Here is a 27,226-nt window from a genome sequence, read left to right as displayed (position 1 = left end):
CAGATCCTATAATCACAATCCAAGTCTGTAGTTGTGTAATAGCTATTATTATTCTTTCATAAGTTCCTAAGTTTTGTACTTTGTTTCCTTCTTTTACAAAACTTAATCAGATATGGTTTTAAAAAAATAATGTTAGAAACTTCAGTTGTTTTTTTCCCTTCAGATGCCCAAAACAGATCAGGCTTTGTTAGTGCCAGCTTCTTGAATTGACTAGAAGGATAACAGGAGCAACGAATTTAGATGTAGACACTTGCATTTCGAAGCCTGAAAATTATACTACACAAATCCTACTGTGACAGAAGTTTTGCTAAAGCTCTATCTATCTTCGTGAGCCGACCCTTTTTTTCCTCCACAATATTTGCATGAAGAAGCTATATCGTATATCACTGTTACATCTATAGCCTTTTTCTGTTACGTTCTTCTGTTGTCAGCTTTCTACTGCTTCCGAAACAAGCTATTGGGATCAATACACTTTTGGTCTCACTTGCTACATTTATAAGTTTTAAAACAGACAAAACAAATGGCATGAAGTTGTAGGAAAAAAGTGAACTTTCTGTATCTTCAATCTGCTTGCATACTAAGTAGGCAAAATAAGCACAAGGTGAAGTTCTGCTTTGTTCCCTTATGCTTGGGCAGGAGGGAAATTTGTTGTCATGCTTCCGGTCCGGGTAGCACTGATATGTGTGATGTTAGACTTGATCTTGGAAAATTGTCTACACTTCATTAAACATATTGTCCTTTCTGTAGCATTCATAGCAAAGAGCATTGCAATCAATGGAAAGTGAAGAAAAAATAGAACAGTGTAAAACATAAAAATGTTTTTCTTATTCTTGGCATACATTTAGTGTTATCTGCACAATACGACGGGAACTGAAGAGAGGTGTAGACTGCAAACTATAGTGATTTCTGAAATCAGTTTATTAAAGGCTGAATCATAATTCCAACTCCATAAGGTAATGGTAATTTTTGGATTTTTTTCCTTTTCACTGATCTCTGCTTATAAATTGATGAAGAGGCAAAAGCAACAAACCCACCTCTTTCTTGATGCAAAATGTAAAACAGATCTTTGAAGGTTTTTTGCTGTTTGCTTTTTATTTTCAGTAACTGAACTAGAGAAGAGGGACTAGGGCTCCCTAATTTTGCTGTGGAATTACCCACTGGTAGAGCCTGAATATTTGTTGCCCCTTTCAGTTCACTTGTTCTGAGCTCATACCAGCCCTTCCCCAGTTCTAAACTAGCTGTAATCTGACGTGCTTGAGAGGCCATTTTTCTTTCTCTTAGGAGAGAAGAGGGGGTTCAGGAAAGCAGGGGGTGGAAATAGGAATTAAAAAAAGTGTACAGAGTGCTAAGTCAGTATTTTTATATTCTTTGTGCCAGAATATGAATAGGAAAGGAACCAGTAGCAGCTCATTTTCTCATCTGTGTAGCATTCCAGCTTGCTCTGCTGTTCTATTGAAGTGGAAAGAACATGCTGCCTAGTGTAGGTTTGATGGGAGATTTGTTTTCATTGTGCATCAGTTTAGGATATTAATTCTAACTGAATCATATTGTTTTCTAGCTGCATTTGCTGAATGCCACTTCTATGCTGCAATGCTTTTACTCTATTCATTTTAGGTAAAACTGCTTACATATTATTTGTGATATTTGTTTGGAGACAGTTGATGGAAAAGACATGTTAGATAAAACTAAATTATGTTACTGAGACTCAGTCTCAGTATTTATAAAAGGAGACGACAGAAAATTGACACTTCTTACAACCAGGATATCAGAGCCTACAGACATAGTGTGCAAATTATCACTGTTTCCTATCTCTTCTTTCTTTCTTAGGGAAAGCAAATTTATTGTTCTCTCAGGTCTTCATAAAGATTTCTTGTCAATATTTCTTAAACTTGCACTAAGTGCAAGAATAGGTTGGCTTGTTTTAGAAGCATGCCGTCTCCAGCCTACCTCCGGAGGGAGAAGTTAGGGCATGCTCATGGTGAGCAACAGCTCACTCCTGCAGGGCTGAGAAATGAGAAGATGTTGGGAATGGATATTGACCTATCAAGAGAATACCAGTAATAGAGACGACTAGCGCTTCACCCTGCTCTTCCAAGGACATGTACCCTCACAGTCTCAGCTTCTTTGCACACGTGGGCCCACAAGACTTGGGCTGCTGCTTTCTCGCTGAAGAAGCATTTGTGTTACCATCCTACCTGGGAACAGGCTACTCCATGTAATTCTACAGCACGCTACTGTGCGAAGTTGAGGAAGTTAGATGAGGACATGAAATAATTGATTTGCCAAATTATTAAGCGAAGAGGTTGTGCTGTTGCCTCAGTTAATAGTGGGATTCAATCTGTGATGTCTCTTTGTAGAAAAATGTTATTGTGACATCCCATTCAGCAGAGGTTGGTATGAAATTACTCCGTGACCATTTCAGAATGAATTTGAATGAGCAGGCTGAGCCTGTGCTGGATCAGCACTTTGCCTTGTACGTCTATATTGATTCTGATCCAGCTCTGTGAGCTTTTAAAGCTAGATATACTGTAGTGTCAAGCCACGAACTTCAAAAGCTGTCTTTGAGGGAGAGTAAAATGTGATAGATGCAGAAGAAAAATCATTCGTCAAAGTTGTTTTAGATTTAGTCTATGAATGGAAGAAATTCTGTAGTAGAGACTCCTATTGCTAGGGCTTCATCTGTTTGCAATTATTTCTGCTCATCCTCCCCACTACACGGCAGAGGTAAGCCCTAGTTAATTCTGTCAGGATTCCCTCTGTAGTTTATTCAAATCTGTCAGATCTGCAGCAGAGAACGTGTTGCGTATGAGCCAAACGGCATTCTTTCATTTTAGAAAAGATATCTGGGCTAGATAATGAGACAGACGTGGATAGAGGGGGAAAAAAGATGGATCTGAGGAAGAGCAGGGGCTCAAAGAAAGCAAATTGGTTGAATGGAATTGGGGTAAGAGTAGATAAAAGCAGAAACAAAGAGAGGAGTAAAGAGGAAAGGCTCAGTCTTTCAGTTCTGGCTTACCATTTTTTTTCTATCTACCTGTTCACCTATAAAGATCCATGAAAATAGAGAAGGCAACTTTTGAAAAGAGAGATCTTGCCGGTCATGACTGTTGATTCCACATCTTTAGTACATTATAACTATCATTATGCTCATACTTAGCTTCTCACTACTTCAGTTTGTTCTTTTCAGCTGTTGTTAGGATTGCATACCAAGGTGCTTATACACTTGTGTTTCTGTTTCAACAAATACTTTTATCAGTGTTTAGAGATTTTGGGTCAAGTAATAGCATGAAGCAAATCCTGTATTTTGTCTAATTTTTAATTAAGTATTTCATAATTTTAGAAAGAGGAATACAAGTTGTTTGAAAGTCTCATCTTCCATTATGAATCGGCTTCCTGCATTCTTTCATGGTAGAGAAATTTGGCGTTAAGAGTTAGTATTGTAACACTGAAGTATAGCATCAGCCATTTCAGTGCTCACCTGATGTTTCCCTCATTCATATCAAGAGGTCCATGTGAGCACCAAATGCTGGGAAATTGTTTCTGAAAAGCGAGGCGTGTTTGCTTAGTCTGTCAGAAGTGACAAAAAAGGGTTTCCTGAACTTTCTCAAAACAGTAATTTCAAAATGAGATTCCTCGGAGAACAAAACATCCATTTAATACGTCATTGTGTTTTCAGCAGGACGTGGTGTATTCCTATCAATTTACATTTTAAATTGCTCTGAAAGCATTAATTTATGAGCAAACATAGTAAGTACGAATGAAAAAACTATTCAGTTAATAAATGATACCATCTAGTTTCAATGGAGCCATGAATTTAAAATCTATGGCTTTAAAAAATCTATGAAGACTAATTGTTCTATGGATTTTGTAACCAATCCTGTTAGTGATGTTTAGTGTGCTATTTGAGATACTATTTGTGATATGTATGATGAATGAGGGTCACCTGTAAAAGTAACCCTTGTTACTTCGAATGAAATCATCCTGATTGAAAAGTAATGTGCCAAAATCCTACAGTTCATGAAAAAGGGTAAAATTTTAAAACATCTGAGAGCAAATTCATTGCTCTTTTTGTATGTATGCTTTAACTCTGCAAATATGTGCACTGATTAGAAATTAATGAAAATTAAGATGGAATTACAGCTATAGCCAAGCTGTTAGTATGAATTACCAATATGTGATTTTCTGGAATTCTGTTGCAACTCAAGTAAATGAGATTAAGAAAAATAAAATCATCAGAAAATATTATAATCATGTTACATATTAATGAGTTTTGTGCCTGGTTAATGCCTTTCTCTGTTGTGCTTTTTTCCTTTCTGAAATCCATGTTGTGTACTTGCAGTGTATGAATTGCTTGGTCATCTTTAATCCAGGTAACTTGTTTTATATACGCACAAATAAACATTAGTTACCGGATCTTACTAATGATCAGTGCAAATATATGAAGTGATATAACAGAAACGAAATTCCTTACCCCAGCAATCTCAGTGGCAGAATTTCTTGTGAGCACCTTCCAGCTTTACAGAGCGTGATAGGCACTTTACAAGTTGATCATCTTTAAGTCCTCGTACCTTGAGTTTTGTGCTGTTTCACTCTTGTGCTTCCGGCTCCTCTTAGCCCTGTGGTGGGTGGCATAGTCTGATTTGAACTGGCAAGTAGGAAGGAGGCTGTTCAGCAGCCTGTGCCAAAACTGGCCTTTCTGATCTGAGGCAAGTGAGACAATCTCTCACTATTTTGCTTTATCCTCTGTTTTCTACATCATTGCAGTGCTCAGAGAATTAATTCATTAGTATTTAAAAATGTGTTTGCATTATCTGCGGTTTTCGGAAACTACGATGAAAGTGGAAATGATTATTTAAGAAGCAGCGTGAACTGCGTCGCATTTCCTTCAGCAATTTCCGAGTGATGTTTCCAGTCTCGGTATTGAATACAGCTTTGCCTGCAAGGTGGTCATGGCACAAAAACTATGCAAAACTTCTATGACGTTACACTTAATGCATTGTTAAGCTGTAGTTATCTTTCATTTTAAGGTGGTGAATAGAAACATGAGTCCACAGACAGAAGACACATACAACGCTTGCATAGCAAATTAAGGTCAGAATGTGAGTGTAGGAATGCTTTTTATTTTTGAGACCTGAGAAGATAGCCGTCAAGGTGGCTCAGCATGGTTCAGCTGAATGCTTTATCTTGTGTAACAAGAACATCATACAAATATCAAAATATTTCTGGTTATAAAAATGTTTGAAGGCGAAAACAATCCCCAAAATTAATTTTAAAAATTCAGTATTAATGACCTAATGAAAACTATGATACTAATAATAGATCTTAAAAATGCGAACATTCTGCATGGCTCTGCACTACAGCCTCGATTTGAGACACTGAAATTGGGCTTACCCATTTGACTGTATTTATATATGTATATGTGTGTATATATATATATATATATACACACACACACACACATATATACATATATATATGTATGTATGTTATTTTATTGTATTTATGTATATATATATTATGTGTGTATATATATTTATGTATTTATAAAATTGTATATATTAAGTTTTAGTAGTCTGATACCTTTATCTTAATTTATTCTAAAATTGAGAGTTATCAACTCTATGAAGACATTTCTGGGTATTAGCTTTTATGGATGAGTAACTTTATGGATAATATTGTCGTATTGCATCCTTAACGCTTCAAGTTAACAGAATATTTCTTATAACTTAAAAATGAATTGATCCTGTTTTCTTAATGTATTGAATGATGTAATAACTCTGAAGTTCTCATATATTGTAATCTGTGTAATACAGTGATACGAAGTATGGAAAAGATCTAAGTATATTTTAATGTATTATGATGACTGAGACTAGGCAGGCCAGAGCAATAACTGTTTTATCTTTGAGTTTCATGTTGATTTACCCACAGTAAAAATCTTTTTGACATACTTGTTTCTGATAAGCGGTGTACTTAAGTTACTCTTAGGTGTGAATGTAAAGATGAAGAGTAGATGGACTTTGTTAATGGATTAATAAGAAAAACAACAAAAAATGATCCCTGTATGTTCATATGGGCACCTATGTGTAAGTACATAAATTTCCTTGGAATGTTGTGGATTTTTATGAATTCAAGTGCAAGTTTAAGTGCTTTGATGGGAGTGTTCTAGGTGGGTGTAAAATTGCATACCAAATCAACTACATTTGAGTCTGAATTTACAACTTCTATTGTTAATAATTTTTATTTAATTCAGTGAGGAGCACAGCTGTGGGCCAATGGCCCCAGACCCCCTGAGCAAAGCTGATTGCTCAGGTCTGCCCATTCATAGCAGGCGTAATTAATCAGTAAATGGCGTAGTTGGCTCTAGCTGGGTATTTGTTTCTTACGGGTTTGCTCCAAATTGGGCTTTTCTTTAGGGAGTTATTTCTAGCTCCAAAATTTGCTGGAGATAGTAACCATCAGGACACTTAGCTAAGTGCTGCTTCTTTCACTCAATGAAAGCTTTAATATAAACCTTTTTTTCTGGTGAAAGAGGGTTGAGCATACTTAACATCTCCCCTCATGCAGACAGAATTTAATTTCTGCCTCAGTGTGTCAGGATGTACCAGGCTGCTGTGAGAGAAGACTGTGTGTTCCAGTTAATTTTACTAAAATATTAGTATGCAAATGTTTCCTCGTTCTTCATGCTCTAACTGCTATGTGTAACCTTGGATCAGTCACCTACTCAAAATGCTTAAATTTAATGATGGATGCTTTTCTCCCCTCCTCACCTTGATAGCCAGCACGTTTTGCCTCACTAGACTATTACCTTGCCACCCAGGTGTGCCAGTTGTCTCTTTGGTTATTTGAGCATGTGCACAGGGAGGTGGACTACACAGGTGACATTAATAGCCTCTGTACAGATACTGGTGCCCTTTATTACCTCATAATGCTTATGCCAACTACTCATTGGCTTCAGCTGGGAGATGAGTGCTATGGAGCATATCTGTGAGGTGCCGGGGCCAGCAGTGCTGCTGGCTGCCTGCCGCTGCAGGAGAAAGGAAGAAGGGGCTTTTGGTTTCTCTGAAGTGTAAGTCCTAATTTTGATGGTCACAGGGTTGATCTGGAGGCCTGACCTGAGGGAGGGCTTTCAGTAGGCAGTACAGTCTTTGGATTTGGGGGGCATTTTTTTTTACCCTGAGGTGGAAATAGGGATGAAGTTACTAATGGAGAGAGAGCTGCTGCAGCAGACGTGGCAGAAGCCTACCTTGCAATTTGAACACGAAAGAAGAGCAGCCTGTGGATTGCCCTGTAAGTAAGTGCTATTCTGTGTTTTGGTGTTGTCATTTGTGCTCTTATTACAGCTGTGCTCATCCAGAGACCCACAGGCTATGTTTTATGACATTTTATTTATCTTTCATCCTTCCTTCCTTGCGGGTCTTTTATGCTCAAGTGAGGTCTGGATGAATTGCTGTGGTAATGGCAGAGTTGATTCCTTGCATGTAATGTGGCAAATGGGAATATGGTCCTGTGTCTGGAGGGGGTTACAATGCTAGAGAGCTGATAGCAGGGAAACACAGGTATCTGTGAAATTCACCTAATCCATTGCCATTTAAACCCTGTGGATTGTCACAAACAAATTATTTTCTCTGGTAGTAGCAACGAGAAGAGAACACAGTGGGAGTTTCTGTGCTGTATCTGAGTGGGTAAATCTGTTTGCTAATAATGACTTAAGTGTAATGAAGATAGTAACTTGATGTTGAGACTACTGCAGTAGTTTTAACTTGCATGGACAAGGGATCCTTCCAACTTCTATCCAGCCATGGTGTGCTTCAGTTTAAATACAAGAGATGTGGAGACGTGACATCACTGTCACCTTGTGAAGTCAGAAGTATATGGACCAGTTTCTGTGGCTACGGATAAAGCTGTTTGCTTCCCAGTGTAGCATTTTTAATGTATTTGAACTTCATGTAATTCACATGAAAGAGAGAACACTCTGTTGTGTGGATCAGATATAGAGTTTTGTCAACCGGTCAGGGAAAACATGTCAGTAGGTGCCATTTTTTTCTGCATGGAGGAGTTTTGTGCCACACCTTTTCTTCATAAGCACTTCCATGTCAGATGCCGTCTGTCACGAAGCAACAGAATGGAACAAAATGTTGGTGGGAAGGTTCAGCCTCTATTGCTATACCACCAGCACCTACTTCCGACACTGTGGACCAGCGTAATAAAATAGGAGACATTAGTTTTGAAGCTATCCTTGCATTTACGTTCACTTACTGTGAGCTGAATTTTTGTGTCCTCTATTTTTTCATGCTTTACCTCTAATTCTTTTTCTTGCAAAGTCAGGGAAAACAAGAAGTTGTGAAAGGGATAGAAGGGATCTAACTTGCATCAAAAGCTAGACTTTAGTTTGTACACTCCAGTCTTTAGCAAAGGTAGTTAAAAGCAGAGTAACTCTGGGCAATGCTCTTAAAAACATCTGAGTTTTAGTTTCTTCTTGACTTTAATCTGAGGTTAGCTAAATTAAATTACTGCTGGGAATAGGCTATGGAGCCTCTCTTACAAGAGAATGACTCTTTTAACTTCTGCTTTTACTGTTTGCATTGGCAGAAGGTACTGTTAGTTATGTATCCTTTTCCTGCTGTTCAGAGTTTACACACCAAATGTGAGTGTTCAGTGGTTTGTTTGTTTTTTTTCCTTTCCTATTTGGGCAAGTAAGAAAGTAGTTTCCTTGTTGCAGGTATGTGAAATTACAACAAAGATTTGTAGCAATCAGACAAGAGACAACAAAATGAATTGTTTTTCTGAAGTTCGTATTTTAACCAGCTTATAAGCTTATAAAATGAAAATGCAGATTCATATACAGTGGGTTTTATGAATATTCTACATTTGCAAACGCAGGTAATATTAAAGTAATATGAAAAAATAAAATTTCTTTTGGAGAGTAAAGATAATATCCTAACGAATCTGTCTAATATCCTGCATAGTGGTTGGTATATCACCATAACTATTAAACACAAATGAATGCCTTGAGCACCCATCTTCTGTATCCTGTATTTCGATAGATCTCATAGGCCTGTCTTGTTAAGTCTAATTAAAACTGAATTGCAGTAAAGAGAAACTTTTCAATAAGGAGATGAGGTTCAGTGCTAATAAGTACCTGTTAATTTTATCTCCTGTTTGTGATAGCAATTTAATCAAGCTGATGTAGTACCTACACTACTGAATGCATCCCATAGGAGGTATGTGCGTCTTTGGGAAGTGTGAGGAACTAGGAGTTGATTTGGCACTGACCTGCATGTTTACTGAACATGGATACTGTTTAACTTGATTCTGGAGACATATTAAGAACAAGTTGCTGGATGTAAATCTCATGTCAACTGTGATATAGATGGAAATCTGAGATACTCCCTTTATGAAATGAGTGACATTTTCTGCTTAAATGACAATTCGGATTAGAGTGACTTAGGAATGATTTGCTCTGGTAAGTGGAGATTAAGTGAACTGCTTAAGCGATGGCAGTGATGTAGGTGAGAAAAATCATCCATCTTTAATAAGTGTCATGTTAATTAAAGCAAATTACTATGTCTCATGTCACTAAAAATAAGTTTCTATAATCATTCTTAAATAGGTGTTGCCAATACCATATAAGTAGAGCAAGTAAGGCTTTTTCTTAAAAATCCATTTTTCATTAAATTAGTTTGGATCTTGAGTCATCCTGTTGAAGCTCATGTACACACTGTCTGTAGCCTTAATTAACATTCAGCTTTTTTTGCCGTATATTTTTGAGCTTCATTGATGCACCTGTGCTTTCCTTGTTAAAAATAATCCCTTTTATTTAAAATGGGTTTAAATATACCCTAAAGTGTAAGCACACAGAACGTGTATCTGGACATAAATGGCCAGTTACTAGGGACTGTAGAAGAGAGGAATTGCTTATTCCAGATCCAAAATAAAGAGAACAGTGTAATAGTAAATAAAGAACTGGAACTATGTGGGCTTCTACTCCCAGCCTCTAAATATTGATGTTTAGGATGTCCCAGTAGACAACGCAACTTAGGAAATATCAGCTAGGGATTTCCTGTTGAACTTTACAAGAACCTTTAACTTCATAGGAATTTCTTAAAATCTATAGGTCTGGTCTCCTGCAGTTCATTTTAGGCAGCCCCTGTGTTTTGCTGTTAACTGAGTGAACTGTATTATGCACAGTCTGTTTTATTAGTTAACATTGAACATACAACAAACAACTGAAAGATTGTGAGAAGAGAGGAATTTCTGCAACTTTGCTACCAGCTGGTTATCAGTAAGTGATCAGTTGTACAAGGGCTGCTCTGAAAGTAAGCTTTGTATTTTAGTATGTTGGCCCATTACTTAAGAGGTGGAAGTTGATAGCAGTTGAGGCTGAACTTTCCTAGCAATGCTCTGTTCCATTTTGCTGCCATGTAACAGATGGCAGCAGAAGGGCAGTCTGAGAGAATGGCATCTGACATGGAAGTGCATATGAAGTAAACGTGTCACTGAATTCCATCCCGAGAGAAAAAAGGCACCCAATAGCATTTGTTGTTGATACATGTTAAATGTTGATGGAAACCAGACAGTGGATGTGAGCACAGTGAGGTGGTGAATGGTGCGTTCCAGCAGTGGCGGCAGTGACAGTGGGTCACCTCTACTGGCAACTTCTAGCAAAGTTTTGTTGCTGGTTTTTGTTTTTGTTTTGTTTTGTTTTTTTTGACAAGTGTGGCATGCAGGCTCTTGTTTATCAGTGGTGAAAACGCTTAACTGATCGTGGTGACTATGCTGTAGGGTTGTGTTCTGTAGATGAGAATTTATCAAATAGCATTATTGTGTTCTTTGCATCTGTTTTAGTTTCTGTAGAAATAAATAGGAGGTGTTACTTTTGGAGCAACCAACATAATATATGAAGTATCAGGCACAGTAGTAGTAAAGTAAGCTTAAATATCTGCTATAAACACCATCTTGATGTAATAGAAAAGAAAGTGGTATTAACAGTATCTTAAGTTTAGTCACAAAAACATGTAAGTGTAAATGCAAGCAGATGTTGTCTTAAGGAAATAAGCAATACATAGAGTCTGTCTCAGATTTCACTAGATTTGAGCACTGAGCTCTCCTCTTCTGCAAAGTTCTTGAACAGGCTTTCAATTAACAGTCACGCTGTTCAGATATTTGTGCCTGTGATACTGTGTTGTTTATGAATCTAGCCCAGGAGAATGTGTTGGGTACTGGCTCATTAAAATACACCAGTGTATTCCAGGGATTAAATGCTAGGGTAAGTGGGAATTATTACTCAGTATATTCAGAAGTGTCTCAAACGTTTCAAGTCTTGTGGTAGTACTCAGTTTTATTGAGTTAATAACTAATTTTTTCTTTTTCGGTAATAAGTGAGGAGGTAATGGAACATTTCTGCACAGAGGTTCTTCATCTTATCAGTAGCAATGACTGGATGATTAGCATGTATTTTTTTAAGTGGCTTAATGTATTATTTTTTTTTTTAGCAGTGCTGCATCTTATTTCTTAACTGAACTACTGGATTTAGAACTATGTGGAAGTTGAATCATTGGTTTCAGTTTCACATCTCAGTCCTCATTTAAACGATCAGAACTATTTATTAGCTTTAATGATTTTGAGCAAATTTTCATTTATGAAGATGACTTCTTTATTTAGAACTCTTACACAAAAGTTATAGCAGTATTTGATATCTAAGCAGTACAAGAAAATAGCTTTCATTTGATATTATTACCTAAAAACATACCTTCTGTAGGTGACACATTGAAATAAATCATAGCTTTACATACAAATGTTCCTAATCAAAACTGACAAGTCTTTTTTTTCAGTATATTCCATCACTATTCTTAATGAAAATAAACACCATAATAATTTTTGTTTTTAATAACTTTTTAACTTAAGGGAAGAAAAAGAATGGTTGTCATGTGGATGATGACCACGTGACAGTACTCAAGAGTAGTAGGCTGGAACCAAATGCAAACTTATTTGGCTCTTTTGGCAATTCCTTATTTCAGGTGTGCTCAGCCTCCTTTTCAAAGGAAGCTTCAAAACTGAGGAAGCTATGAGCATTGCTTAATGTGTGGAATAGATGTGCTGAAGGAGTTGAAAGCAAAGCTCTAGTATGGCATGATCTGCATCATAGAATAGAATCAGAGATTGGCCTGGGTTGAAAAGGACCACAATGACCACCTGGTTCCAACCCCCCTGCTTTGTGCAAGGTCACCAACCACCAGACCAGGCTGCCCGGAGCCACATGCAGCCTGGCCTTGAATGCCTCCAGGGATGGAGCCTCCTTGAGCAACCTGTTCCAGTGCCTCACCACTTCCCCCACTTAGTGTATGAATGTGTGAACGTATGACTAAATGTATGACTTGAGTAGCTGACTTCCACTATGGATATTAGCACGCAATTTCTGTTAGCACTTGTTACTCCTCTTGGTGGTGATGTTCAAGTTTCAGTTGTCAATGGATCAATAATAGAAACAAGACATACCTGAATCCTTAGTCTGTCATTCAAAGGAACTATCTAATATAAATTCTCTGTAGCTACTTCCTCTTTCCATATTGCTTCTGATCCTGTGTTCTCAGTGGTGGTTGACAGCACTTACCTCTCTGGAGCCTAATAGCTGAGATGATGTATCTACGAGTGCAGCACAGACAACAAAGAGCGTTTTCCGTAAAGCAGTTTAATAAAATATTTACAAGATTTGATACTGAAGTAAGCTAGTATGTGTGAACTGTACCATCACTTGTTGGTTAGAAGAGGCAGCCCACAAGCAGTTACAGACTCTCCTTCAGCATGAATTCAAAATAGTGCTTTATGGAGCAAGAATATTGCTACTTTATATGTAACATTTCATCTCAGCACGTACAAGAGAGCACTTGCGTGTTTTCAGTCAAACTTAGGAAAAAAGAATGTCAAGAATTGTAGCATTTATTAATGAGTGCGTGAGGGCTGCTCTGAAAGTCATGTCTCTTATTTTAGTGTTGATGTCAGTAGCAGGTATTGGTGGTATGGCAGTAGAGCTTGAACCCTCCTGCCAAAATTGCATTACTTTTTGTTGTTGTGTGACAGAAGGTGGTGGAGAGGCAGTCTGACACGGAAGTGTGTATGATGCAAAGGTGTGGAACTGAATTCCTGCATGTGGGGAAAAGATGGTACCCATTGACATTCACTGACTCTTGATGAACATTGATGGAGACCAAACAGTGGATGTGAGCATAGTGAGGCAGTACGTGACATGTTTAAGCAGTGGCGATAGTGGGCGTTTTCTTTCTTTTCTGTTCCCCTACGTTTGTCCTTAAGTTGTAGGAGTGTCAGTATATGCTCTGTTTCTTAGTGTACGATCCAACTGGCCAGTTTGTTGAGGTTCAGGTAAGGATTTTTCTTGTCACAGTATGACAAACCTGGTTTTATTCTAGTACGTTATCTAGTCTTTCATTGTTTGGGCAACAGGGTGCGAATCTGGACCCATGATACAATGTGCAGCCTATTTTGTATTGGAATGTGAGAGAATTTTGTTCAATTCTTTAAGTACAGGGACAGTGGTATAACAGCGCAAAGAGCAACTAACAAGTTCTTAGGCAGTTTTATTTTCAGCCATTGAGTAATAATACTACATGCACTTCGAAGTAGTTCCTGGACTATTCAGAGTAAAGACTCAAAGTTTTTAAAACTGAGGCTGAACTTAAAAGAAAAAATTACCCAAATACTTTCATGTATGAACTTTGTTACAGAAGAAAATGATGACTCAACTTTCATCAGCCTTCATCTGTATCACTTTTCCTCTAACACTGTAATCTTCTCAGGCAGGCTGTAAAACGCGTTGATCTTCATGTTAGCTCCACTGTGTTATGGAGTGAGGGTCAGCCATCTGGTTTGAAGAAGTTAATTGTTCCACTGCATGGAACTTCTCAGGCAGAATAATTGTGTAGATGACTATTCGCATTCTTCTCTCCTAAACTATTTTGAATCTGTGTAGAAGATATATGCAAATATCACATTTATTCATTATTTAGTATTGCCTACTTGCATTTTGAAGTTGGAAGAAGACCAATCTGCAACTCTTACAACCTGAGATATTGAAAAGCAAAAAGCATGGTAGTATAACGATGATAAAATGTGACTGCTGATCTACTATAGTGTAGTCAATTAGTACTGCAAGGACATCCTAATTGTTGTTTAACAGTCCAAGAGATCTAATTTTTCTCTACGAATCAGTGTTTTTCTCTTATGTGTTCTCACCTAATAAAAACCCATCTACATAAACTATGTAGATAAAAGTAGTTTGTGTGAATATGTATTGTGGAAGCAATGGCTTGAAATCAGAGTTTTCATATGTTCATTTCTGATGCTGCATTATCAGATCAAAACTAAGCTTTTTACGTTATTGCCAATTCTCTTTGTATGTGAAATTGAAAATTGGTGAGCAGGATGACGCAGTGTGAACTTTTTGTAAATCTGTGTATGTTTGTACTGTGTACGTGTCTACTGTGTGAGGTGTTTGAGGCCTTCTCAAATGATCAGGTACAGAGGAAGGGTAGTGAATCTATTAGTTTTCATGCACGTCCAGATTAATGAGACGTGAACTCTGTTCCACTACTAATGCACCTATATTTTTATACAGGTTTGGTATGGGTGTCTTGTATTATATGCACGTAAAAAATTAATGTAGTGTGACATCACACTGGAAAGTGAAGTTCTAGCACAATGAGTAATGCTGCTTGTTAATTTGAATTGCAGCACAACTGCTCTTTGTTGTGTTCCAAAACTATTTTTGTAAGCATCTATTTTTTCTTTGTATTCTGATAATGTTACCAACATTTCTGTTGTATTTATTTTCCTTACTGCTGTTATCTTGTTTAAAATCTTTCAATTCCCTAATGTAATCAACCTCATCATAATTTGTAGTCTGCATTTATGAGCATAGTTGGATTAATGCCACTTCATTCCCACTCCTCATTTGCTTAATGTTCGTCATTCTATCTGGCAGTTTTTCTTACTAGAATACGTCATCTTAGATTGAATAAAGCTTTTTTGCTTGGGGAGATAATGCAACTAAACCCTTAAAGCTATCTCTCTCAGAAAAGAATTCAGTGTTATCTTTTGAGATTTTTTCAGTCTTTGGTGTCTGAGGTTGTTACATAATCAGAAGTTCTTAAGCTAGGTTGTGATCTGTGGGGTTTTTTTTATTGTTTAGTTAGGTGGGAGGGTGCAGTTCTGTTTTGAGCTTGAGTATCAGGAGAAACTTACTATAGCAATTCCTAGTTCTCTGTATAGTGGCAAAGCTTATCCAGGACACTTTGTTGTTGTAGCACTAAATTTCAGGGAAACCAGTGGGACTATGAAAAGAAGGGAGGATCTTGGAACCTTTTCTGCCTTCTTTCAAAACGTAGAGTTAATACTCTTTGGCTAAAATACAGTATCAGGTGACTTGCAACTACAGAATGGTATCCTCGTGGAGATTGAATCAAAATTGTAATGGGTAAAAGTAACAAGAATGAATAAGATTTTGTGATGTCTGAGAAATCATATTTTCAAAATTCCTGTTCTCGTTTGGCTGTTAAGGAGATGGAAGCTTATTTGCAAGCATGACAAAGCTATAAAAGGCTTTTGCATCAGTTTTCAACTATTGGGTTTGAAGAATTTGGTACTGTAAGGGTGTGGGTGCACCAGTGGATGGATTTCTGTTTTGAGAAGTTTTCATCCATGCTTTGAAACACCCTGCATTTATTAAACATACCTTTTGGGAAAGGCAACCGTTACCTTATAAGTGAGCAGAACATGTCAATGCAAAATAAGTGTGAATAATTCCCTGCTGGAATGGTTATTCTCTAATTTGCCTCTAGCCATTCAGTGACTGAATATTTGTGGACCCAAATCATTTTCAGTTTAGTTAAGTCACTTAGAAAATAAAATAAAGAACTCCTGCAGAGATGGCAGAACTTACTTGTAGCTGCAGTGCTTTTGAATCCTGGTCACATTTGGCAGGAGGAAATTATATTCATTTTCCTTATCTTACACACAGCATGTGCCAGACGAATGAAGATAACACGTGTAAAGGTAATTCTTTCTAGTTTCGAAATGTGTGTGTTGTGTTGGAGGAATAGAGGAAGGGGGAGGCTGGGAATCAGGGAAATAATGCGTTGGCCTCTCTGAAACTTTCCTTTTCTTACTACTTTTGTTCCTCGTAGTGCCTCTACAGTTCGTGGCAATGACTGTCATTGGGTTCTTTCCCATAATGACTGTACTTCTCAGTTAAGGAAACCAGCTTCTTTGTCTCCCTCCGGAGCACGTGGTAGGAGTTAGGGAATTATTTCTTCAACTTTCCATCCTTGAGGTTAGTCTTTGGAAAAACTGTTGTGGCCAGACTCCAGATATGAGTAGTTAGTGTTAATTGCATACAGAACTGTGCTTTTTAAGTGGTACTGGAGAAGGATCCGCACTGATACTCATGTGTCAATACTTCTATTGGGAGATCTAGTTTAAGCTACCTTTTCCTATGTACTTACGCATTTAAAGGGTACTTTCCATTTCAGGTGGTTGCCTCTTAATAGCATACCAATTAAATGTGTTTGTGAACATATTTCTCAATGGCAGGATCATTCTAAACAGGCTCACCATGGAACTTTATTCTTGTCACTTAGCATTTGTTTTTTAAATAGGAAGCGTTGAGAGTTTCAACACTGTAAGTTACAGAGTGGCTGTTTAAGCTGTTGCACTTTGAATTTTACTTGTCTTCTGGGCAAGGCCAGGTGGACATAAACATGGCATCTAATAACAGTATGGGGAAGTGTGGGTCTACCTGGTATCTGGGCAGAGGCTGAGCAGCCAGAGTTGTGATTGCCTGAGTGATCTTGAGAGAATGGCTGGTGTGGGACGGAGAACGTGCTCAGCTGTTTCTTGGGGGATTGCTTCCCATGTGCCATGAGACAAGCATGGTATCGCATTGCATGGCTGAGGAACTGTGCCAAAGCACACAAACTATGTGGTTTTGCTTTATTCCCTTTGCTGCTGGAAAAATCACCTTGTACGAAAGAGACAGGCATAAATTGGAGGAATGCGTCTGCATGCTGTGGGAGATCCAACTAAACAGCCCTACCACTCAAAGTTGTGTAAGAAAACAGCACAGTGACCAACCTGAAGTGATGGCCGCAGTCATCCCGGAGCATAAGGAGGCAGATACAGATAGTTCTGTGTTCTTCCCCACTGGATCTCGTGTTCTCCCACATAATCCCTTTTTGGATTGAGGAAGGTTTTTAATGGTATATGCTATTTGCTTGGTTAGAAAGGAACTAGCAGCTTCTTACTGAGTATTCCTCTGTAGCTTGGCCCGTGCATTGGAGCTGATGAGTAGAGCTGTTGGTTATGAGTCTTGTGGTCTACGACATGTTACCCTAGGGCTTTGCTCATTTGACTTATGTGCTGCTTGAGGACTTGCCATGTAGGTACTCAGTTTTCTAAGTACTAAGCAGTACTAAGTGTTAAGTATTTTGAGTGTCTTTCTAACATGTTTCTTATGATTTTCTCATTCTTATGATGATAGACATGATTTTGTCTACTCTAAAAGTTGGTTATGGGAGGTATTGTTGAATATAAACATTGGAAGTGTTGTTACTTTACGAAGGTTATAATCAAGAAGCATGTTTTTCTGGTGAGGGTTTTTTTTCCTTTGTTGTATTGCTTGCAAGTTCATCATTACTTTTAATATATAAAACATTAACGGTAATTTGATACTTTAAAAACAGGTGTAGAGTGATTAAATGGTAAGATTTGAGCATTCATTATAATTATATTTTAATTGGTTTTATGATCTTAAAACAAATCTTACTGCTGTGTACGTGATTCAGAGATGGATGCTTGCAGTATTAGATAATGGCAGTTTTGGATCAAAGCTGCTGTGTCTTTCAATTATTCTGTGCAGTACTGTTGAATTTTCAATTACCTTAATAGTACATTAGTACAGCTGAGTGTGCTGATTTCTCAGGAAATAACCTGGTCCTATAGTTTCACGTAGCCTGCAGTGGCAGAGAGTTTATTTGTTCAAAGGAAGTAGAGCTAATGTTATTTAACTGACAAAAAGCTAATTCGTATTTGCACTGTAGCTCTCAAGAAATGTAGCCTGTAAAGTCATCAACTTTGTCGGCGGGTTCAGATAGATTTATGCTTCTGCATAACTACAAACAATTCTACATAGAACTTCAGAATCAAAGAAAGGGTGTAATGTGTAGTGTCAGATTTGGGGCTTTTCCACCTTGCTTGGTTAATTTGCAGGGACTTGTTCATTTTCTTGGATGAGGGAAGGACCAAACCCACCTTGGATTCCTTGCACTGAAAATATAGTTCTGGTGCTAAGTTAATTTCTTAAAACTGCTTCTAACATGTCCTGCTTTAGTAATGATTTCTCTCTTCTGTGCATGCTCTCCTGAGCTGCTCAGCACATTACAAAATGGAAAGTCTCTTTTTTTCTTCAGCTCTTTGTTGTTTTTAAAGCTTTCTGCCAGGGATGTCAATATGTTCCAGCTTTCATTCACTATAGTAAATTTGGTTGCAAGCAAAAAGAATCGATTTTCATCCAGACCACCTTAGCTTCAATCTTCTCGCAGTCCATAGCCTAAAGACTATAGCTAAGTGAAAATTTCACATTACATGCCTCATCAAAGCAGTATAAATACTTCAAGCCTCCAATTTTTGCAGTAAATATTAGGCAAAGTGTTTTCTGAGACCTTTTCCATGTCGTCTGTGATAAACTTTGGAGCAACTCTGGGTAAGATGTAATGTCCTTTTAGATAGGTTTGTTTTAATTCTCTTAAACAATCAAATATAAGTAAGAGGTAAAGGAAATTTTAAGGAACGATTGTACTTAATTTTCTGATGAGAACTCACTTCAGCGATTTTTTTTTTATTTATTGTCAATCAAAAATATTCTTGATTTGCAGAATTAGTTTGTTATGCTCTTAATTTATAAAAGTAAATCTTACTATGAAGTGACCTGTTAAGCCTGTTCTGCTATGGAATAGTTTTTGCCTTCAGTATTATCACACCAACCATGTCTGCAAAACTGAGTTGCACTTGATGAGGCTTTGTACTTGTAAGAGGATGTAAGCTATCGCAGGCTTGCACCTTACTATGTTCCTTTTGAGTTCATAGCTCTAGATATGGCACCAGAGCCTCTTTTCTTGGTCATTGTAAGATGCAATGAGACAATATGGAATTTCTTGTTTTGATGTGATGGTTGAAAATAAATCCTTGCATGTATGGAATTTGAACGTGTAAAGAGAATTAGAAGCAAAATGTTTTCTGGGGGCTTTCTAACACAAAGTCCATAGCTTTAAAACAAATGAAAAAAAACAAAGTCAACAACTGCGAAAGGAATTAGTTAATTTAATTCCTCTTGCTAATAATCGGTGCCTGAAATTTCTGGTAAGAAATATAGAATTCTGTTTGTGAATGTTTTGAAATAGAGAGGAAAGAAAGGAGAACACAGGAAAACATAAGCAAAAATTTTCTCAAGTCTGTGTTTAAATTCTGTGGGCCTGAGGTGATCTTGGACCTCATTGTAAAAAAAAATCAGTTAATTTGCCATTGGTGTGAGCCATGCATTCCTTGCTGGTTTTGTGAACCAAATCAGATTCAGCTTAAGTATGATTAGAAATACTGCACTTTCTAACACAAGATGATGAGCTTTTTGTCTGTGTTCATGTATGCACTCACATGCACACACATGGACATCACGGTTTATGCGTTAGGATAGAATCATAGCCTGGTTCTGTGGGACTGTAGAGTGCCCAGTGTTACCTACCCCATTTTCAGGACCTTAGAAACACCAGAGCAGTCTGGGGTTTGTGCTAGGTGACTCATCACTCGTTGTTAGGTTAGGTACTCTGCGGTGTAACCTCCAGAAGTTTCCACAGGAGCCATTTACATTGCTCAGTGACTTCAAAGTAAGTGCAGAAACTAAAAGAAAAATTCAGCAGGGCATTTAGGGCAACTGACTAATGGGAACAGCTGATCTAAAAAACATTATCAGCTTGGTGGGCTGGAAGGGACCAATTAACCTGTTGTCAGTACAAACCGGATTGGAAAGGGTATAAAACCACCACCTACTTTTTAACAAGTATAAGGCTGCCTATCCTGCCAAAACAGGCAATTTGTACCATGCTAAACTGTGTAATGTAGAATAGCTTAGGTATTTGTACAAAAAAAAAAAAAAAAACTGACAAATCTTCATTTCTAAAAATGGTTCAGTCTTTGTATACTTAAAAATATATGCATTGCACATGTGTATATACAAATAGATGCTTAGCTGAATTGGGATATTTTATATACTTTCCCACATTGTAGTTACACCTCACAGGAAATGACTTCTGTCAAAATTATTCAGCATCTTCTCCCTTCCCCTCACCTTGTGTATGTGCAAGGTATTTATTAAATTCCTCTTGAAAGTAAGTAGTTTTCCCTCCCCCCCTCCTTGTGCTGGGGTTGTGCTTCATCTGCTCTTGCATTAGAGAAACTTTTTTTTTCTCAAATACTTTTTTCAAAGTTATGGATTTCAAATTCCATAGGGGTAGTGAAGGAACAAATCTGAATGGGTACTGAACTTCTGCTTTCCTCTGGTGCTCCTTCCTTACTGCCTTGGTTACATGTGCTTTAGTAGGTGATGCTGACATGAGAACTACTGCCATGCTAGCCCACTTCTTGACAGTCATTTTAAAAATTGATTCCTTTTAAATAATACTGTAGAGTTAGGCATCAAAGTGTTTGCACAAAATGTGTTGTTTCAAGATAAGTGCATAAAACAGTAAACCAGCAAATTTTGATCTCTGTACCTAGCAACATGCTAGAAATGGTGCTGGGTTTTGTTTTTGTGTTTCTCTTTCTACTCTGTTTTGTACGATCTGAAAAGCTGCTGAAGGTGTGCTCTGTCCTAGCACATGAGATTTCAGGAAAGGACCTAAAACTGCATTCCTTGACTTGATTGCTGGTGTTTTATTTCTTTCCTTTTTCGTGAAGGAATTTACTTTCGAATGAGACTATAAAATATGCAGAATGCAGTACATCACATCCTAAGAGTTGGGAAACTTCAGAGACTAAGTAAGGGAGACATAGAGAAAAGCATGGATGGTGCTTATGTCTGCATGGGAGCCAGTGTATATATGAAATGAATGATGGTGCTAATCTGAGTTTGGATTATGGACATTTTGCTCTTACCTTGCTTGATATAAGCTTACTAGTGTATTATTTAAGCTGGTTTAAGGCCTCTCCTATGAGGAGGATGCAGAGACCAATTCTAAATGCCATTTATTGAGCTGCTGCTTTTGAAATTGAAGCCAGTTAGTGTTGTGTTTTCAAACTGTGAATAAGTATATGAATGAGTCTCTTTTGTTTCCTTCCATGGGCCACAGATTTTGAGTAGGAAAAGAGACTGATATTACTGTAATGGTATATCAGAAAATCTAGCACAGCTTTTATCGTTTAAGGCAGTGAGTTGGAAAACAAACAAACAAACAAAAAACTAAAAACCCCGAAGATTTGTGGTAAATATTTCTGCTACTAAACAAGCTGTTTTCTAGACTAAAAGGGCAATTAGTGATTGCTGAGAGAAAATGAGTCCGTTTGCCCAGGAATTTCTCATGTGAGTGATGTCTGGCAGCACAGCATCCTCACCCCACACCCTACTGCTGGCTTTCATCTGCAGCTGTCGTCCTATCCATGTCCTCAAGTACTGTAGCTTTTCATAAAGGAGAGATATAAACATGACTTTTTTGAGAATTTCTATCTTAGCTTAGAAATATTTGGGAGTAAATCATATATAATACAGGGTGTTTGTGGTGCTGTGGGATCATCTGTATCCCAGTTAATGCCTTTGTATGAGATTCTACAGTGCTTATTAAATTATAACTCCACTTAATTGGCTTTGCTATTTTACCCAGATGAGAGTATGCAGCAAAGGCAAATTAACTTTCTTTGAAATGTATCAGGATTGATATTGGAGGTAATCTAGGTATTATAAGTTGAGGCAAAAGAAAATATTTTGCTTATCTTGTTCCTCTTAAAATGAAAATCAGTAATGTAGAGTGAAATTTCCTCAACTTAAATATGTCATTAGCAACAAAAATCATATGATTTTTGTAATCAACTGAAAGGAGACTTACCTTCACCCTGATGAGGTTGAGTCTCTTCCAGCAAGTTGTTAGTAGGTAAAAATTGATCTGCAAGTAATTTATTGTATTTCATCCTTCTTTGGAACTAATTTCTCCCAGTGTCAGTGAGATTTCCATATATAATATCCATAAAAAACTATTCCCTAGACAAGAAGGGGACTAGAAGCATCGCATTCCTTGAAAAACTGAATAAATGTGATCACGTTTTGGTGCTACTTAATCTTCATTTTTATTCATCATGTTATTTTTACCACAAGTTCAGAGAGTAGAAATCCATAGGAAAGTACATATAGAATGATATGAATTGCTTGAAAGCAAATTTGTGGTCAGTGTTCATGACTAAGCGGAATAGTTGAACAGAAGATGTAATGACAAAGCTTTGTATAAGCACCAGTCCTCCAGACTTTTGTTGGCCATTTGTGATTTTGTCTCTGTAGTCAGGAGGCTGAAATGAGTTCATCCAGTTTTCCTGTAACTCTGTGAATAGATTTCATGTGTATGCCTGTAGAGAAAGGGGTGGATGAGAGACTTAGTAGTGCTGTATCCTGTACAATCGGAAGGGCCACAAACCATACCGAAATCTGTGCTTTGCTAAGACTTCTTGGCTCGATTATCCACAGCAGAGAAGTTTGAAAGGAGAATATGTGGTTATATAAGCAATGCAGTCAGCATTTAAACCCCAGAAGGCTTCTCTGAGCTGCTATAAACTGTCTCATTCTTATAATTCCTTTAAAAATGTTCAAGTGAATTGTTTAGGCCTTTTGTGAGAAAATTAGTTTTGGTTTTGATCGTACATCGCAAGATGTTTCTCTCCTCATGATTAATGAGATAAGCTGCTTGAATGACCACTTAATTTAGCAGTCTATTTTTAAGATTTAGAGAACCGCTTTGAGAGCGTTCATAAGGAAATCTGTTCACAGTATGAGGGAGGTATTTATAATTAAAGCAGTAGCTTGAGAAAGGCTACTCGCTGCTTAGGGATGTAATGTTGCAATACAAGTTGGTTGTGTGGGGAAAAAACATAGCTGTGTGATGTCACATGGCTTAATTTGCAGTGGCCTGTTGTAACTCAAACTGTTTGACAGTGGCAATAAGGGGGACTGCAGTCAATGTTGCAACACCAATGAGTGTCAACGCTATTTTTTTATTGACTGTTATTTTGAAGACTAAAGGAAGGAAAGTGAAACAGTCCTACTGTGCTGTGGGAGGAGTTTTTTCCTGGTATGGTTGTCTGGACATTATAACTGGATACTCTGATTGATACAGAATGCTTGTGTAACTTAAGAATTCTTCATTTTTGTAGTCTTAAATCTCTCCAGATTTTTATGCTCTTCTTCACTTGCTGAAATTTGTCATACCGTTATAAATTAGCTCTTTGAGCTTCTGTACTGTCTGAAATACGAATTTTAGAGTGAATTTTCCTCACAGTAGCTTTTGTGGCGGTGATGATGCCAGACTGATGGAAGGAAACAAAGTCCTCAAAATGCCAAGCTAGCTCTCCTGTTGCATCCTTTCATCATTTCCACCTGTAGGTCCAATAGGGCTGAACAAAACCTCAGATGTAGATGTGGATATGCTGTCCTCTCCATATTGATTTGTGCTGTGTCTTCACTGATGTATTATTTGTTCCCAAACTGGAGGTGTTTGAAGCCAGATTGGATGATGGGGCCCTGGGCAGCAGTACTTGGCAAGTCCCCAGAGCAGGAGAGCAGGAGCTGTATAATGTTTAAGGTTCTTTCCAACCTGTGTCCAGACTCGGAAGAGATACACATCCCTACATGACTGTAGGTCCCAAGAACTGGAACGCATTTATGAATGCCACTTTTTGCCAATTCTCTGTGAACTTTTTTTATGATTATTCAGGAGCGTTGATCACCATGCCTCTGGACTTCCACACTTTTTGTTTTTAATGTTTTTATACGTTATATAATGAATTTGACGAAACAAACAAACAAAAAACAAAAAACAAAACAAAAAAACCTGAGATGAAACAGCTCTGCTCATATGGATTGATGTGAGTTTTTCTGTCTTGATATCTCAGCAGTAAATGGGCCATACCCAGTATCGATAGCTGGATGCTTGGCTTTATGTGACATCTAAGAAAAATGCTAAGTGAAGTGTTGGCATTTTACCTTTCTTTTATTTGCACAAGCAGTGTATACAGCTTGCTGCTAAATACTGTTCAGGGAGGTACTGTCAAGCTGATATCTGCCTGTCATGGCAGAAAAAGGCCTGTCATATTCACACAGTGAATTAGTTACTGATCCTGCAACGTATTTGTGAATTTTTGGTTGTTTTACCACCACAACTGGGCATGCGATACTGAACAAATGCTTTCATATTATGCAGAACCTGAAACTACTGTTTTTGTTTCAGTGTGTTTTCGCTTTGAGTTAGTTTCTTTCAGTAGTATTTGACTCACAATAGGCTAATACTGTTGCCAAAAAATTCTGGCACAGAATGGAGGCAAAGCGGTAACTAGGTCTTCAAATGCAACTGTCAAAATAGTGCATTCCTAAAAACTGATTCCAAATACCTTGTTGGTATTCATCTCCTTTACTTAATAATGTGTAGTGGCTCTATCAACAGTTCCGTTTGCGTCTTCAAAGTAAGCAAAATGCAGTTGTCTCACTTTGCTTAATGTATCCTTTGAATTTGAATATTGTCTAATGATGTGTTCTTACTCTTACAAGATCCAGGCAAGTTAATTTGAAAAAATTCTCAAGCAGAGCAGTGAGTACTTGTAATTGCCCACCTGGTGTGCAAGATATGCTTTTATTTAATAGAAAACTTCAGAAGCTCAGTAAGTTTAATTAAAGTACGCAGAAGAATAAAAGTAACATTAAAAAGGCAGCAAAAGTGTGTGTGGGAGGCTGGAAGGGGGGTAGAAGAAAGAGAAGAAAAATAGGGAAAAGCTGAGAGTATCATGAACTTCCAGGAAAGCATTTCTCAGGTAAACTCTCAATAAACTCTCATAGATCAGGTGCAGGACTTGCTTTAGCTGTGGAGGAGTCCAAGGACATCATTCCTAAGTTTCCGGCCTCTCAGAATTAGCATGTGTGTACTCAAGCTTTTTGTTTGATATTGTGTAAAACATCTCCTTTGGCGTAAATGTTTCAAGGCAACGTGTCTAAATGATCCCATGGTGGGTCACTTAAAAAAACACAAAAAAGAGAAGTGAGGTTTTGTTTCATCTTCCTGAGTTCAGACAATGCTATGTCTTCAAGTCAGTGAGAGCTTCAGGTGTTAAGCATTTCTGAAGATGAATGACTAGGTTGGTGTTCATCTGCAAGATCTTGGTTTCGTTGGTGTTTAATGTTACGGCCTTTGTAAGGAAATGTAAAGGAATCAAGTCCACTTGGAAGACCTGTTGCAACAGGCATAATGATGGTAGCTGTTCGGATTAATGGTCGTTTTCAAATCTTATTTTCTTCACTTGTGAGCACAAGTTGCTCTTCAAATTGTGGTTATGTATGAAAACTGGGATTATGAATTATTTTACACGCACTGTTTCAAATCTTTTTATACGATGTTATACTTTTAAATCATAAGTAACACCTTTCATACTTCAGATTGCTATTGTCAAGAGTAAAAACTGTAAGAACGACCAGTAGTTTTTGTAGGGGTTGCTTTGACTTCTGAGTCAAACGTAGGAAAGGAAACATAAGATCAAGTGAGCTGGTGAGGTTAGCAAGCTGGGGGTGCTTGGGACTGAAGAGTGAGATGTTGAAGAATCTTAAAAATAATATTTTAAAAATCAATATTTTTTATCTATTTCTTGTAATCTATAGTGTTTTTATACAGTTCATCTATATGTAGCTATTACTTAATGCATGTATAAAATTACTGTAATTTTTGCTCTTATTTGCAGTGCAAATTAGTGGTCTTTGGTCTTTTTATTTCCACTTGGACTCCATTTTAATTAGCAGAGAAATGAAATTATGGAGAAATCCACGCTCAAAGTGAGAAAGGTCATTGTTTAATGTTAATTCGCAGAGCTCTAGTTTCAATCCCAGCTTGACTGGAAAATAGCTTTTCTGATTTCATCCCCCCACACGCAGCTATCACATAACTCTTAACTCATACAGGAGCAGCAGTGCTATAAAATAGCTGGAACAGTTTGGGTACAATTGTCAGCAAGGTGTAGCGTGTGCTAGAGATAGCAACTGCACTGCAGGTGTGGCTTTTACATCTCCTGTAATGTTACCCAGTGCTGTATTCTGTGAAGTTTCAAGTCTAACTATTTCTCTAAACGTTTGTCAAGTGGAATCATGCTTCTATTGTTTGGACAGTGCATATTGGTTTTATTTTTTAACACCCTGCTCCCCCAGATACAATTTGTTTCAGTGCTTTTTTTTTTTTTTAATTTTGGTTGGTTGACTTTTTAAAATATTACTGTAATTTTCAAACTGCAGTAGCTGGCCAAATCTGGCCGCGAATATTCTCTGATAGATGTAATATCATGGGAATATAACATGGTATCTTAGATTTTCTGGTCTTTAGTTTTTTTTTTTGCCAGTGAGTGACTTACAGTTGATTGTTACCATGACGGTGATGTTTTATGATGCTCTTTCAATCTTAGTGCATTGCTGTCTAGATGTATGAATGTCTGTCAACTAACTACTTAATAGTGAATTTTCTCAATAAATGTAAGACATTGAGTTGTATAGTAGGGGCTAAATTGGCTTGGTTTACTTTTAAGTTATAGCTGTCACTTGTTGGAAAAATAAATCATGTCCTTTTGGCAAAAGTGGTGTGTTTAAAAAGGAGAGGGTAGATCAGGTTTTTTTGCGTGCTTTTCTTTTTCATAAATCATAGAATGGCTTAGGTTGGAGGGTACCTTAAAAATCATCAAGTTCCAACCTCCTTCCATGGCCATAGTTGCCACATAATTGCTCAGGCTGCCTAGGATCCCATCCAACCTGCCCTTGAACACCTGTACGGATGGAGCTTCTCCAGGCAGCCTGTGCCAGGGCCTCACTGCCCTCTGAGTAAAGACTTTCTTCCTAATGTCTTGTGTAAATCTCCCCTTTTTTTTCTTTTTCTTTTTCTTTTTCTTT

General features: G+C 37.6%; 1 protein-coding gene across 2 annotated transcripts in view; it reads left to right on the top strand.

Moving 5' to 3' along the window:
- NRG3 (neuregulin 3) overlaps positions 1-27,226 on the top strand; it is a 285,382-nt gene that overhangs the window by 14,346 nt on the left and 243,810 nt on the right. The window contains exon 1 of one of the 2 annotated variants that reach the window (XM_019618004.2): positions 7,019-7,287. The exons of the other annotated variant lie outside the window; for it this stretch is intronic. Within the exon in view, the coding sequence (XP_019473549.1) occupies positions 7,191-7,287 (97 nt within the window). The 5' untranslated portion in view covers positions 7,019-7,190. Of the gene's footprint in view, positions 1-7,018; positions 7,288-27,226 lie in introns of those variants that run through there. 2 annotated transcript variants of the gene reach the window in all.

Source organism: Meleagris gallopavo, chromosome 8, assembly GCF_000146605.3.
Source record: "Meleagris gallopavo isolate NT-WF06-2002-E0010 breed Aviagen turkey brand Nicholas breeding stock chromosome 8, Turkey_5.1, whole genome shotgun sequence".
Lineage (NCBI taxonomy): Eukaryota > Metazoa > Chordata > Aves > Galliformes > Phasianidae > Meleagris > Meleagris gallopavo.
Note: the sequence above shows the minus strand (reverse complement) of the source record. Positions and strands in the feature narration are given on the sequence as shown.